This window comes from Vanderwaltozyma polyspora, genomic scaffold (genome assembly GCF_000150035.1).
Source record: "Vanderwaltozyma polyspora DSM 70294 KpolScaffold1018 genomic scaffold, whole genome shotgun sequence".
Taxonomy (NCBI): domain Eukaryota; kingdom Fungi; phylum Ascomycota; class Saccharomycetes; order Saccharomycetales; family Saccharomycetaceae; genus Vanderwaltozyma; species Vanderwaltozyma polyspora.
This window is the reverse complement of record NW_001834694.1, coordinates 435,024-449,169: the sequence shown is the minus strand read 5'-3', so window position 1 is coordinate 449,169 and position 14,146 is coordinate 435,024. Positions and strand designations below refer to the sequence as shown.

General features: G+C 35.3%; 7 protein-coding genes and 1 non-coding gene across 8 annotated transcripts; 4 read left to right on the top strand and 4 right to left on the bottom strand.

Moving 5' to 3' along the window:
- Positions 1 to 285: 285 nt before the first annotated feature.
- YAE1 (Yae1p) lies at positions 286 to 699 on the top strand (the record flags this gene model as incomplete). The annotated part of the gene is made up of 1 exon (XM_001647444.1): positions 286 to 699. The coding sequence occupies one exon, from the start codon at positions 286 to 288 to the stop codon at positions 697 to 699; it is 414 nt and encodes a 137-aa protein (XP_001647494.1).
- A 347-nt stretch (positions 700 to 1,046) lies between these two features.
- Positions 1,047 to 1,119, bottom strand: Kpol_1018trna6. Its single transcript has one exon. It is a non-coding gene; the product is annotated as a tRNA-Thr (tRNA).
- Positions 1,120 to 2,009: 890 nt separating this feature from the next.
- On the top strand, positions 2,010 to 4,460 carry Kpol_1018p175 (Tkp5 protein; the record flags this gene model as incomplete). Its single annotated transcript, XM_001647443.1, has 1 exon — positions 2,010 to 4,460. The coding sequence occupies one exon, from the start codon at positions 2,010 to 2,012 to the stop codon at positions 4,458 to 4,460; it is 2,451 nt and encodes an 816-aa protein (XP_001647493.1).
- Positions 4,461 to 4,954: 494 nt separating this feature from the next.
- On the bottom strand, positions 4,955 to 5,488 carry Kpol_1018p174 (uncharacterized protein; the record flags this gene model as incomplete). Its single annotated transcript, XM_001647442.1, has 1 exon — positions 4,955 to 5,488. One exon carries the CDS (start codon positions 5,486 to 5,488, stop codon positions 4,955 to 4,957), a length of 534 nt encoding a protein of 177 aa, XP_001647492.1.
- Positions 5,489 to 6,709: 1,221 nt separating this feature from the next.
- Kpol_1018p173 (uncharacterized protein) lies at positions 6,710 to 9,241 on the bottom strand (the record flags this gene model as incomplete). Its single annotated transcript, XM_001647441.1, has 1 exon — positions 6,710 to 9,241. One exon carries the CDS (start codon positions 9,239 to 9,241, stop codon positions 6,710 to 6,712), a length of 2,532 nt encoding a protein of 843 aa, XP_001647491.1.
- Positions 9,242 to 9,932: 691 nt separating this feature from the next.
- On the bottom strand, positions 9,933 to 10,679 carry Kpol_1018p172 (uncharacterized protein; the record flags this gene model as incomplete). The annotated part of the gene is made up of 1 exon (XM_001647440.1): positions 9,933 to 10,679. One exon carries the CDS (start codon positions 10,677 to 10,679, stop codon positions 9,933 to 9,935), a length of 747 nt encoding a protein of 248 aa, XP_001647490.1.
- Positions 10,680 to 10,938: 259 nt separating this feature from the next.
- MIM1 (Mim1p) lies at positions 10,939 to 11,160 on the top strand (the record flags this gene model as incomplete). The annotated part of the gene is made up of 1 exon (XM_001647439.1): positions 10,939 to 11,160. One exon carries the CDS (start codon positions 10,939 to 10,941, stop codon positions 11,158 to 11,160), a length of 222 nt encoding a protein of 73 aa, XP_001647489.1.
- Positions 11,161 to 11,982: 822 nt separating this feature from the next.
- MDM38 (ribosome-binding protein MDM38) lies at positions 11,983 to 13,587 on the top strand (the record flags this gene model as incomplete). The annotated part of the gene is made up of 1 exon (XM_001647438.1): positions 11,983 to 13,587. The coding sequence occupies one exon, from the start codon at positions 11,983 to 11,985 to the stop codon at positions 13,585 to 13,587; it is 1,605 nt and encodes a 534-aa protein (XP_001647488.1).
- Positions 13,588 to 14,146: the final 559 nt, after the last annotated feature.

Here is a 14,146-nt window from a genome sequence, read left to right as displayed (position 1 = left end):
ACCAATGTAGTGCCTCAATGACTTTAAGTATTGTCCTTTAACCACTTAATGCTTAACCTTCTTTTACCTTACGCGTATTCTTTATAAATTTTTCATTTCTTATAGATTTAGTTTCGATATTTCTTTAAAATATCGTCACCTCATCGATCAAATTAATATTTCAATAACACCTGATTTGAAGTTAAAAGTGTTAAGCAAGGTCAGTTGGTGGTCAAGAGGCCAAGAAGCTGTCTTGATTAGATTTTGGAGGTCTAGTTTGTACATATATATCAAGTTTTATTGAAGATGGGAGATCATTTTGATGATGTTTGGGGTTCTGGGAGTGAAAATGAATCGGAAGGGCTCACTAATGATATAAAGAAGTTGCGGGAGATACATAATAACCGTGGGTATTTGGATGGGGTTACTGATTCTAAAGACATGAATTTACAGAATGGGTTCGATGAAGGTTTCCCTACTGGTTCAGTTTTAGGTTATACAGTAGGTGAACTTATTGGCACAATGATGAGCTTAAATGCAGTCTATGTTGAAGATGAACAATTGAAGTCGGATTTAGAGTCTGCGCAAAAGGAGTTGCGTGTGAATGAAGTGTTGACCAAGAGTATGTTTAATGAGCAATTGGATTTGGATGGTGAACATCCTGTTCTATTGAAATGGAAAAAAATTGTCGAAGGTTATGAAGAGAAATATTTGAAATGAAACATTACAAATAAAATTATCATTTTGGAAAGATGGGGACTAAATTAGACGTCATTTGATCAGACGATGGTTGAGCCATGTGTTGAATTCTATTGCAGTGCCTTGAGAGGGTATTGACCTGATACGAGTGCCAAATGATCGTTAATTGACGAATTTTTCAAGTAGTAAATATATTGTATAGATGATATGCTATCTCTGGGGAGGTTAATATTAGAACCTCACCTTGCAAAAAAATACTATGCTAAAATATGACAGTACATATAGTATGATTGTTAGCTCTTGATTGTCAGTGTGTGCAAAATGGAAAGATTAAGGTGCATCTTCGAAAGTAAAGAAGCCAAAAAATATGCTTCCAACCAGAGTCGAACTGATGATCTCCACATTACTAGTGTGGCGCCTTACCAACTTGGCCATAGAAGCTTTTTAACTGTTATTGGAGAAAAATTGGTTTTCCAACCAAAATGGCAGTTTATAAATAGAATCACATGACTAATCGAGAATGTATTATTTGGCCTTTATTATTATTTAGTTGTATATTGAATTTGGTATACGTTAGAATGAAGGCTGGTAGGCGTTTATTCTATAGGATCTTAAGGGTGGAGATCTGTAGGTTAAAGTAAATATACTTGTTAATAATAATAAATTTCTATATATCTTTTATGTACAAAGTAAGATACTAAATAATATACAATAATATACAATAATGTACAATGATCTCTTTAAATAGCAATATTGATAATATGACACCATTTATTGTAACGAATTACATCCCGACATTATCAAGGTTCGTACGATGTAACCTTGAAATAATACAAGAATGTAGTCATTGTTGTGAATGTGGGTTTATTGGATAATAGCCAGCATCTAATTAGAATAACTAGATTGTCAGAATTATGAGGTAACACGTGATATATACGTATTACGACATTATTCATATAGGATAAAGAAATGTTACTTTACACGAAAGTATTACTGACGCTGAAAACTTTTCCAACACTTTATATAAGAAATGACAAGATCTTAATCGACACTTGTCATGTTAATTATATTCCCATGTGTATATTATATACTTTAATACACCGGATCAATATCAACTTATTAAGAATGTCCTTGGAAATAAATAAAGAATCTATTACTATGAACGATTCGGTAGAAAAAACACAACATAATTCTCTACATAGATGAAGTCCTTAAGTTATATAAAGGGATAGTTTTCTATCTTAATGAAACTATTCCTGATCTTTATCTAATCTTTGTATAATACTATATAATATAATCAAGGATTAGCTTCCCAAAGATATAGTCTAACAATGGATCAACACATAAACAATAATAGCTTTGAAACTGCTAACAGCACTTTCTCAGTTTGGAATCTGCGTCAACAGGTTATGAGCCCTGAAGCAGTGAATGATACTGTCATACCCATTAAGCTATTAGGGGTTAATAACTTCAACAGTTGGTTACAGGATTTGACAGATCATGTTAGTGAAATCAACCCAATCTGGGGAGACTATGTTGAAACTGGAAATATTCATTCGATTACCCAAGAATTTAATTTGACCACAGATACGGTTAATAGTATCATTTCAACTTTGGATAAAGCCTTGAGAAGATTAATTGTTAAGAGTATCAGCCCTGAAGTTAAAATAAAGGTCGATGAGTATTATCAAAATAAATTTAGAACTCGCAATTCATTAGAACTTCTGAGCTATTTGGAAGACCTCTACGGTAAGAAATGTGTTCAACATATTGCACCAGTTTATTTTGAAATGAATTCTATTCACTCGAAGTCCTTGGAAGAGAAAACTATTTGGACCAGAAAACTCGTCAAATCTATGTTCGATCTAGACCAGTTGGATGACGAAATTCCAGATCCTACAATGAAAAATACTGTTACTGAATACGTTAGAAAGCTGCAAGATTCTGCTGCTGCCATGGTGTTGATGGGTATCACTCCAGACATGAAAGAAAGGTTCTTTGATTTATTTGGTCAGCAGGATACTGTTACTTTCAAGGAGGTATATAGTATGATTAAAAATAGCAGGTCTTCTGCGTCTGATGTAACTGCTACTCCTCTTGTTGCCAAGAAGAAGTGGTATGGTAATAAGCAAAAACATCTATGCAAGACCGGTCATTATAATGTTACAGACTCTATCTCAAACGCCCAAGTTGCAAGCGTTTGGATGGCTACTGAATTTCAAGGTTTGTGTTATAATTCAAGCACTTTATCTTCTCCCTCTTTAACTTCCGAAGATAAATCTATTTGGGTTCTAGACACAGGATCTAGCACTCACATTTCATGTAATAGAGAATCGTTCTCTAACTTTAGACCATCCACAAATAACGGTACTATTAGCGGTGTAGGAGTTGCTGTTAAAATCAGAGGTTACGGTGATGTTATGGTTGGCGAATTAACTCTTTGTGATGTTGCATATGTTCCTGACTTACCGATTAACTTAATCTCCATTCGTCAAGCTTCTAAGAAGTCAGGTTGCTCTTTTTCCTTTGATGAAACTGGTGCTTATGTATTATCTGCTAACAACAAATTGACCAAGATTGGAAGTCTGTACAAGAAACTGTATGTTCTCGATCAATCCTTATCCAAGATTGAAGAAACGCAAATGTCATTTGTTGCCATTAGTGATCCCTTACTTACTTCTGATGTGAAGCCTGTTTCAACTGCTATTCGCTGGCATGCCCGTTTTGGTCATCCAGGTTTGGACAGGTACAATACAGTTGCTAGACAATTCTCACTTCCAAGGATTGTTCCCGAACAAGTTTCTGTGTGTCCTACTTGTGCTCTTGCTAAGGGTGTGATGCGTAAGGGTAAGCCATCTGATACTAAACTCACCTGTCCTTTACAATTGGTTCAGGTTGGTTTATGTGGTGGTTTTCGCTATAAGGAATTTAAGGATAACAAATACTTCATGACTATTCGCGATGCCTTTACTAGATATTATGTCGTGATTCACTTGAAAGATAAGAAGGATGCTCCAGTTCAATTAATTAATTGGATTAAGAAAACTGAAAAGTATTTTGCTTCTAGAGGTGGTTATAGAGTTGGTTCTTTATGTACTAATAATGGTGGTGAATTTAGAAATAAACTATTGCATGACTTTTTCATTGAGCAAGGTATCACTCATGAGCTTACTATTCCGTACGATAGTTTTCAAAATGGTGGCATAGAGCGTGGTCATCGTACTATCGAGGAAACGACAAGATGTCTGCTTATCTCAGGTCGTGTTCCCCCATCTCTATGGAGTGAAGCTGTGTCATGCGCAGTTTACCTCATTAATCGAATCCCTGTCACATCTAGACAGAATAAGATTCCTGTTGCTGAGTGGTATCAAATGAAATTACCACTAGATGGTTTTAGCCATTTGCGTACTTTTGGATGTGCGGCTTTTGCAACTATTCCACACCAACTAGGTGACGGTAAATTTTCTCCAGCTACCATTAATGGTGTAATGGTTGGCTATGACTCAGAACAGAAGGGCTATAGAATATTCCATCCTGAATCTGGTAACGTGTTTGTTAGTAATCAGGTTACTTTTGATGAATCTAGTTTTCCACTTGAGGGTCTCGATGTAAATGTAGATGCTCACAAGATTGCTACCGGTACATTGAATGGTTCTCCGTCCTCCTCTAGTTCTGCATCTACATTTACTGGGGGTACTCTATCATCTGTTTTTTTGACTGATTTCTCACATTCACATCCTCCGTCTTCACCAAATAAAGGTACATCGAAGGGATACATTTGAATCTCTTCGGGATGAACTACTTGTTAAACTGAAACACTGAGTCAAATGAGGAATCCTGATTAGTGGAAAGCTTTGCTTCTAAAGCTTCCGGGGGCTGTTGGAATATGGTAAGCGTTAGAGGCTTAACCGGCATAACCAGCATCTAACTAGAGTAATTAGATGAAGTCCTTAAGTTATATGAAGGGATAGTTTTCTATCTTAATGAAACTATTCCTGCCCTCTATTTAATCTATCTACAGTTGTATATAATAAATATCAAGGATTAACTTCCGAATAATATAGTTTATTATTATGGATCTACAAATGAGTGACAACCTCGAGACTGTCAACAGTTCCAACAGCACCTTCTACCTGTAAGAAGAACCTTTTATAAACCTGTTAATTTTGTTTATCTACACAGGTTAATATGTACCGGATACAGTCATATAGTATCAATCCTACCTTGTGGCCTCCCGTTAGTGACTATTTGGCAGTCGTTCAATGCTTGGTCGATGTTACCAGAAAGGTATGGATTCATGGATTCCCTCGAAGCATCCACAAAACCCTCTTAATTTGCCAAATAATTCCGGTGAGCATTGTGTAGAATAGCTTTCTCTCTTTTCTATCCCATTATTAAGCCAGTCGTTGTATTTGTTTGCTAGTCTAGCATACAGATCTGACTTTTCAGCACCTTTGGCTTCCAGTAGTAACAAGGCACATTCGAGCCTCTCAACGTGGTCATCTAGGGCTGCCGATATGTCGTAATCAAGTTGGATGCTAAAGTCTTCACCTTCTTCGTATGGGTACATGTCGTACCACTGCTTTAAAGATTTATCTACTTCACCAATGTCATACAACTGCCATAACGGATAATATGTCGCTTGCTTAAGGGTAGGCCCGTACTGGGCATAGTAATACCAGATAATGGCTGGGGAGACATAATCGTCATGTTGAGTGTTCAGACATTGTTCCATAGTCACAGAATAATTGCCTGTAGCCAGGGCTAATGACAAACAAGTTGAAAAAATGAATGTGTCAGTTATTCTCATTTTTTTTCTTTCTCTCTCTCTCTCTTTATTATACAAACAAGCTTACTTCTTTCTATTATCTATACATCTAATCTAGACTCTACATCTGCATACATTTTATTATATCCAAACCTTAATTGAATTGGCTTCTTTATATAAGTTTCTGTTCTCACTAGTTTGCAACCAATTTCAATGTTAAGTAATACGGTTCGTTGATTGTAGTTGCGCTGTTAGTTAGAGTTAGACATAGCAGAGAATTTTGGAAGCAAATTCCCGCTGGGTCACATGATGTCCAGGTGATCTCGGAAGCCCTGATTATAATAATGTGCGATGTGGAAATTTGTAGGTATATATATATATGTATTTCCTGCTTTAACCTGGTTGGTACATCAAGATCAAATAAGTTGCAATGACTTCCAACCTGTTCAGGATTGATCTCAATAAATGAACGTTGGGTGAAGTTTGTATGACTTTAAACAGGTCCAGTATATAGTTAAACTAGCCAAGACTTATATAAATTTAAAGTTAAATATATGCTGTCGTCCGGAACGTTAATGTTAAGCCCTACGAAAACCTAACTCTGTACCCTTCTTCTTATGGTTCACATGAACTATATATAAGGCTTTATCATATGAATTGAGCAAAATTAACAAGACACTAATCCGGAGAATGAGCCCTATTCAGCCGACTGCCGATGAACCATCCCATGACAAACCTGAAGAATTAATTATGTTATCCAAAAGAGAGTGGCTAAATTATATAATAAATATACTTGAATATGTTGTTCCATCTTTAAATTGGACTGTATAATGATTAGTGACTTTCCTCGTTATTGATTAGGTAGATATTCTGGGGTAGCCAGTCTAACTCATTCGATATTACATCATAGATAGTAATTTGAATCAATAGGAATGTGATATAACTTTGCAATTGAGGTATCCACTGATATCGGTTATTGCTCGTAACCTTGCTTTCGAATTGTATAATTTCTTCATTAATGATTTAGTATGATTAAAAATACTTAAAAAATTTATATACTAATAAGTATTCTATATGCAAATGTTTTATCAGGTTAATTTGTACTTTAAAGTAATAACATGAAAAAATGACAATATCAAAGGATAAAATATATGAAAAACGAACTGATAAAGTTTATTAACCTTTCACAAATTGAAGCTAGTTCTTTCCAATTTTTTTTCGTTTGTTTTTTTCTATACGGTAAGAACATGAAATATGTTCTCTTTAGGTATCTAGTTTACTTTTATAAAACGCAATTCTTTCATCCCATCTTCTGTTTGTAATGATTCTCTTTTGTCTTAATAATCTTAAATCTGATGCTGAACACCAGCCAGAATCAGTGAAATTTTTTTCTAAACTGGCTAATCTTTTGTCTTCACTCTTTTGCTGCTCAATTAAAATATTTATATATTCCTTTAATGAAACGTTTTTGACCGGTGAAGAAACATCGGATGGATGCTTTTTCTCAGGATCTTCGTAAACTTCATCCAAATTAATATTTGATTGGATTTTAATGTCCTCTAGATCTTGTGAATTGTAATCATCAGTTACTGATATCACTGGCACAGTTTTAGTAAGTTTTTCTAAATTTACGGAAATTTCATCGAATTTTGTAAAGTTAGGTAGATTTTTTTCCAATGTATTAGATTGACGGCTTGATGATCTAGTAACATCATTATTTTTTGCACTTGCAGAACGAGCAAGTTGAGAACTTCTTCTTCTTACAGTGCCGGAGGTGACATTATTGGAAGTAACAAACTTTCTATTAGAAGATTCATTTGAGTTATTAGCAGAATATCCCTTATTGCCGGCAGATGATACTCTTCTTGAAAGGAGAGGAGTTATTCCCTTACCAGAGTTTAATATCCTATCTTCTAGATAAGCATCGGAACTTTTGATTCTTGTTGGAATTGGTGATTCGATTCTATCATTTGAAAGATCCGAAGCGATTGAATTCGAATTCGAATTCGAATTCACTCTTGAAACATCATTAGAATTTGAAGCTACTCTTTTATTTGTATTGTTTCCACTAATTATTCTTGAAAATCCTTTTTTAACCCTAGAACCAATAGAAGGTTGTCTTGAAAGTGAATTCTGGTTATTTTCTTGAGTATTTGAATTTATCTGTGTTACACTATGAGTGACATTTGAATTATAAGTAGTTAAGCGGTTATCGATGTCAATAGTAGTTGAAACTCTTAGAGGGTTAAAATCCATTGAATCAGCATTATTTTGCAAATCAGTGCCTGCAATATTTTTCATTGAAGTTTTCCGTAAGATTGCACTTGAGGCTCTTCTCAAGAGTGGTAATTTTTTATTCGATAATGGCAATTCATTATTATTAGATAGTACAGTTGGTGTATTAATACCTGCGGTTATTGAATTTGGAATTATTGGAGTTGAGCCTAATTGTATACCTATACCGTCTAAAGCCAATGGAGTTGTTCTTAGAGATAGGTTTATATTACCGTTTGAGCTTGATCTTGATCTTGATTCTGTGCTTTGTCGTAGAAGACTTGGAGGGACTTTAAAAATTTGTTCATCATTTCTTGAGGTTGAAGTTGAATTTGAATTTGAGCTTGTGCTTCCTGTACTTACTTTGCGTAAAGGTATTCTTTCTTTAATAAAGCTGTGAGATTCATGGACGAAATCTTGTGATAATTTGATGTTGCTATTCATATTTCCGTTACTACCACTACTGTTGTTGTTGTTGTTGAAAGAAGAGGCAGAAGATGAGGATCCACCATCTAATTTTTGGTTAATGATTGAATTTGAATGAGAATTGGAACGACTAACTTTTCCATTGATACTGTTTGACAAAGTTCTTACAGAGGATGAATTTTTGGTGATATGAAATTGTGAGGAATCTAATTGTAAAGAGTTGTTGTTTGTAGTGAATGGGATATCGTTATTTAAAATTACGTTTGATAATTTTTTTTTCAATGAAATTTTTGGACTTGACATTATAGGTGATAATGGGCCATTTGAAATCTGTTGTTCAAAAGAGGTTGTTGTATTTGTTGAATCAGTTACAGGAATTTTCAAAGCTTTTGATAGATCGAAAGAAGTTTCGGCGATGTCGTTATCCATTAGGTTAGAAGTGCTTGGGGTATCGTTAATTTTGTCGTTAATGTTGTTTGTGTTAATATTGTTGTTTGTAGTTGCAGATGTGGATGTAGTTGTTGTAGTTGTTGTGCTGTTGTCGTTGATTGGAGAAGGTATTAGAATGCTTTTTGCAGTTTGTACTGAGCTGTTGATGTTGATATTGTTATCTATGGTTGGGATTTCTATTTTCAAATCATCTGTGTTGTTGATGTTGTTAATTTCTATATTTTCTCTTTCCAAAGTATGTTCTATGTCGTGATTTGTGGCCGTTAGGACTGGTTCTATTGACTTTGGTAGAGGAGGTAATAAAGAGAGTTCATCCTTTGAATTAGTGTTTGTGTTTTCATTGATATCTAAATCTAAATCTAAATTTAGATTCAGATTCATGTTTAGATTCATATTCAGGTTGTTTGATATATCTGTGTCTGTATCTGTATTTGAGTGTGAGATGCTTATATTTTCATCGTTTGCGGAACTCTGAAGAGATTGGGAAGAGTTATTTGAATGTATTACTAATTCTTTTGAAGTTGAGCTGTGGTCATCGGTGTTGAGCTGTGTGATTTCTATATCTTCCTCTTCTTTTATATCATGCAGGAGGGTATTTGGAGGTTCCATTATGTTTAGGACCATAGAGGCATTACTATTTCTCATTTAAAAAAAAAAAAAAAAAAAGATAAAAGTACTAATAGAATAAAAATAGATAGAGAAAGAGTAGTGTAACTATGAGAGATTGGGAATGGGAAAGGGAAAGTATAAGACTGTTGTGGTATGGCAGTGATGCTAGTTTTGGGAAAGTAACATTTAAATAAAACACAAAGGTTTTGGTAATGGAGGTAAATATTATGATATCAAAAAAAATAAAATAAAATTTTATTTTATTCTTTGTTTGATTTAGTTTTGAGAGTGTAGCAGGGCAGTGGTTGTTCTATGATCTGAACAAGATCGAAACCAAGATTGAGGTCAAGATCAAATCTAAAACTAAAAGTTGATATAGATATAGATGATAGATATTAAAATGTGATCAAGAGAAGAGAGAGCGAGATAGCGAGAGAGAGGCCATGAGATGGAATAAGAGTGTTATCTCCTCAGCGGAGCTCATCACTTGTGTAAAGGTAATGGGGAATATCACCGAATGGGAATGGGAGATGAAAGTAAGATGGGGGAGAGTTGCGGTTGCAGTTGCGGTTGAAGATGAAGATGAGTTTGCAAGTGTAGTTTCGGTATAGAAGCATCAGATTCTACTTTTTGGATACAAGTTGACTATGAGATGGAGGATTGAAGATTGAAGACTGAAGATGGAAGATGAGATGAGATGAAAAATGAAAAATGAAAAAAATTTTGGCTATTGGGATCGGGTCTGCACACAAAAGTTGAGTTTTGTGTGTGTGAGTATTTTTGTTTCCGTCGGAGGAGAGGAAGAAGCCGAGGCAGAGTGAGAGTGAGAGTGAGATGCAGATGCAGATGCAGATGCGGTGTTTGTGGTTTGTGTATTGTTTTTGTGGTTGTGGTTGTGGTTGTAGGAAACGAAGAGAAGCGAAGAGAAATGCTGATTTCTTGTTGTTCTTTCTTTTTTACCTTTCTTTTTCTCTCTCTCTGTTTCTGTTTCTGTTTCTGGTTGGACGATGCTGTCGTTGTTCACGGCAGATCGTTTTGTTCGTACGGTCCGTTGCCCGTTGGTCCTCTTTGTGGTCGGGTTGCAGAGATGATCTGATAGTGGCCGGAAGGACGGAGAGGGGCTGTCGTGTGGCACGGAAGACACGGCTGCAGAGGAAACGAAAGTGAAAGTGAAAGTGAAAACCAAGAACAAGAACAAGAACAGGAACAAGAACAAGTCCACAAAGGAACACACACAGAGACGGTCGGTGCACGTCCTATCTCCATCTGTGGGATCGACAAGCCCACCCCCCTCCCCTCCCTCCACTGATGGACGGGTGCATGGTTTCTTTTCAAATGTTTCCTGTTCAGGGTAAGCAATCGATCGATCTATGGATGGATGTGCGATCTGACCAAGCAACAGCAACAACAAATTTATATGCAATCTTCCACACAAGACCAAGACACCACCCACCCTATTGTTACCCTGACTCATCCGTGTCCATGCATACGGACTTGTCCAAAGTGGCCGGGTACCTTCGCTTGGCTTCCCTTCCCTTCCTTTCGAACTTCCATTTTCTTGTCTCGCTTGCCTTGGCCCGACACACTCACATATATTACTTATTATACTATAAGAAACAGTTCGTTTCAAGACATATACACTATATCAAACCAAACCAAACAAACAGCTTGGACTCATACACCAGTGTCTCCATTCCAATTACAACTACAATTACCCACCCCCACCCCCGACCATGAGCCAAGATAAACAAGTCCAATCTAACCAATACACCGCTCTGCTCAGATTCATCAGATCGTCGTCCATCAACCTCATCCTACCCTTCATCAACGGCCTGATGTTGGGTTTTGGCGAACTAGTGGCTCATGAAATCAGCTGGCGCAATAACTGGTTCAGCAGATCCAACAACAAGGGCTACAACATCTTCCCAGAATCAAGAAAATCATCTTTCATATAATCATGTATATAACCTGTATATCAAATCAATTATATACCTATCCAAACTACGATAATACACGCATATATATAAATATATATACATAGGCAACGATGAGCTGTGCATCCTCAACCCTGTTATGGTAAATGAATTAAGTTTTGCATTGCTCTGTTCTCTATTTGCATCCACGTGATGAGACTCTCCATCCTGTGTGGGGAGGAAAGGAAAGATAAAATCACGTTATATGCACGTGACACAACCATCTCTCTCTCGCACAGAAGCAACCCGATATGCGATTTCGGGGAACTCCCTCACCACCACCGCAAACGGCCCAAGAAAACTCATTCACTATGTGTTTTTTTTGGTTCTTTTCCCTTAACAAACTCCCCTCTGCTAGCGCCAACTGGTTTGATAGCTTTCCTGCGGCATTTATCCCCGCTGGGCCATTTTTCCAACACATTGAGGTTCTATACAAATCGTGTTGTACGAATAAAAGCCAAAGAAAGAAAGAAAATGAAAAAAATGAAATTCACGCCTTTTTTGAAATTTTAAAACTCATTTCTCATTTCAAGCAAGAGCCATATTGAAAAATATATATATATACATAAAATCAATATAAAGAAAGGTTGATTCACCAATTTTTTTACTCCAATTCACTTGATTCTTACCGTATACCCCCCATTGCTTGTCACTCGTGAATGCACTATCAATCTGATCCACGGTGTATATGATTGTGTAGCTGAGAGCAAGTAATACAGAAAGGAAAAAGTTTGTCAAACAAAAAATAAAAAATAGAAACCCTACAATAGCCAATTGTAGAAGTCATATAGAGAGACACTCATAATGTTTAATAGATCTTTGTCTTTGATCGCCAAGGGCCAGCAGCCGCAACAACAGCACGCATTGCTTTCCAGAACCCTAATTGGAACATTCCGTGGTTCTAAGCAAGTTGGATTACCTTCAATTGTCAGTCTGAGATATTATTCTGCTGCTAAAAATGGTGAACCTGAAAAAGTAAAGGAACCTTTGATGGAAAGGATTAAACACGAAGTCAAACATTATGTCAATGGTACAAAACTTTTGGGTTATGAAATTAAAATTTCAACAAAATTGTTGATTAAATTCGGTCAAGGTTATGAACTAACCAGACGTGAAACAAACCAATTGAAAAGAACTATCAGTGATGTGTTCAGATTAATCCCATTTTCTGCTTTCATCATTATTCCATTTGCAGAATTACTATTACCTATAGCTTTGAAAATATTCCCAAACCTATTGCCTTCAACTTACGAATCAGGTAAGGATAAACAATTGAAAAGAGATAAATTGTTAGATACAAGAAGAAAAACTTCAAATTTTTTACATGAAACTTTAGAAGAATCAAATTTATTAAACTATAATTCTATTGAAAATACTGAAAAAAAGCAAGCCTTCTTAAATTTCTTCAGAAAACTATACGATGAGGCTAACAAAGATAAGTCTGATATCTTTTCACATCAAGAAATTTTGAAAATTGCAAACATGTTTAAAAATGATACTATTTTAGATAATTTATCAAGACCTCAATTAGTTGCAATCTGTAAATTCATGTCTCTAAGACCATTCGGTAACGATAATTTAATTCGTTATCAAATTCGTCATAAATTAAAATCAATTATGCAAGATGATATCACTATAGATTATGAAGGTGTCCAAAGTTTATCTCCTGAAGAATTGCACCAAGCCTGTGTCTCTCGTGGTATCAAAGCTTTCGGAACTTCTCAAGAAGATTTACAAAACTTCTTGAAAGTTTGGTTAGAATTAAGACTAAGACAAAAAGTTCCTTCCGTATTGATGGTTCTATGTTCAACATATACTTTTGGTGGTACCACTAGTGATATTGCCAATAAGGTCATTTCTGCAGTTGATCCTTCATCTCCAAAGACCAGATATAATGAAATCTTAGATTTGTACTATGAAGGTATTTTCCAAGTTCTAAGTTCCATCCCTGATCCTGTATATAATGTCGCTAAGTTAGATGTGACCGAATCTAAACCAACTGAAGACGATTTGAAACAAGCTGAGGAAATAAAAGCAACCCCAACTGAGGCTGCTACCGAATCCACTACAAAGGTAGAAAGTCCAGTTGAAACACCTGCTGAATCTCCTAAGACTACCGAACCAACAACTATCAAGGAGACTATTGAAAAGGAACAACCAAAGGTTGAAACTGAACAAACCGATGAAAAGCCTGTTGAAATTGAAACCACTTCAAAACCTGACGACAGCGAATTCAAACTAAGTGTCTTGAAAGAACAAGAAGAAATGATCAAGAAGGAAGAAATGGAAGCTAAGGCAAGAAAAACTAGAGACCAAGTTGTGACAGATGATATCAATTTGGATGAAGAAGAGGCTACTGCTCTTCCGAAAAGTGATAAAATGACTCCAGAAGAAATTAAGTCCAAATAATCACTTCTTTATTTATTTTTTATTTTTTTCCTCCATTTAGGTCATTTATCCATCTAAATTAATCATTATAAATTTTGGTTTTATAAATATTCTTTAAACTTTTGCCTTTATTTATCTATCTCTCAAACGCTTTGAAAATCTATCATCATTATTATGCTTAGAATTTTAAAACAAGACAATAAAATAATTATATACCTTTAACCTTATCCTGTCATATATAGTAGTTCATTAATGAAAGAATGATATATTAAAGATATTCTCTTAAATGTAATATACAATGAATGTATTGAGAGCCTGATCGTCATATTAATGTATACCATTTGCTTTCTTTTACTGTTGAGTAGTGAACAGTTGTGAGAATCTTGATTATGATTTTTTAATGAGTTGAAATTTCAATGATATTGAATCATTCTAAAAAAAGCACAGGTGATGAGATGAGAAAGAACTGCTCTATTAAATAAAATATATAAGTGAGAAGTAGAGAATTGTGCTCATAATACAGTCCTTAGAATGGTATAGTACTGTGATGTTGGTATAAGTTATTGTTTCTGACTTGTTT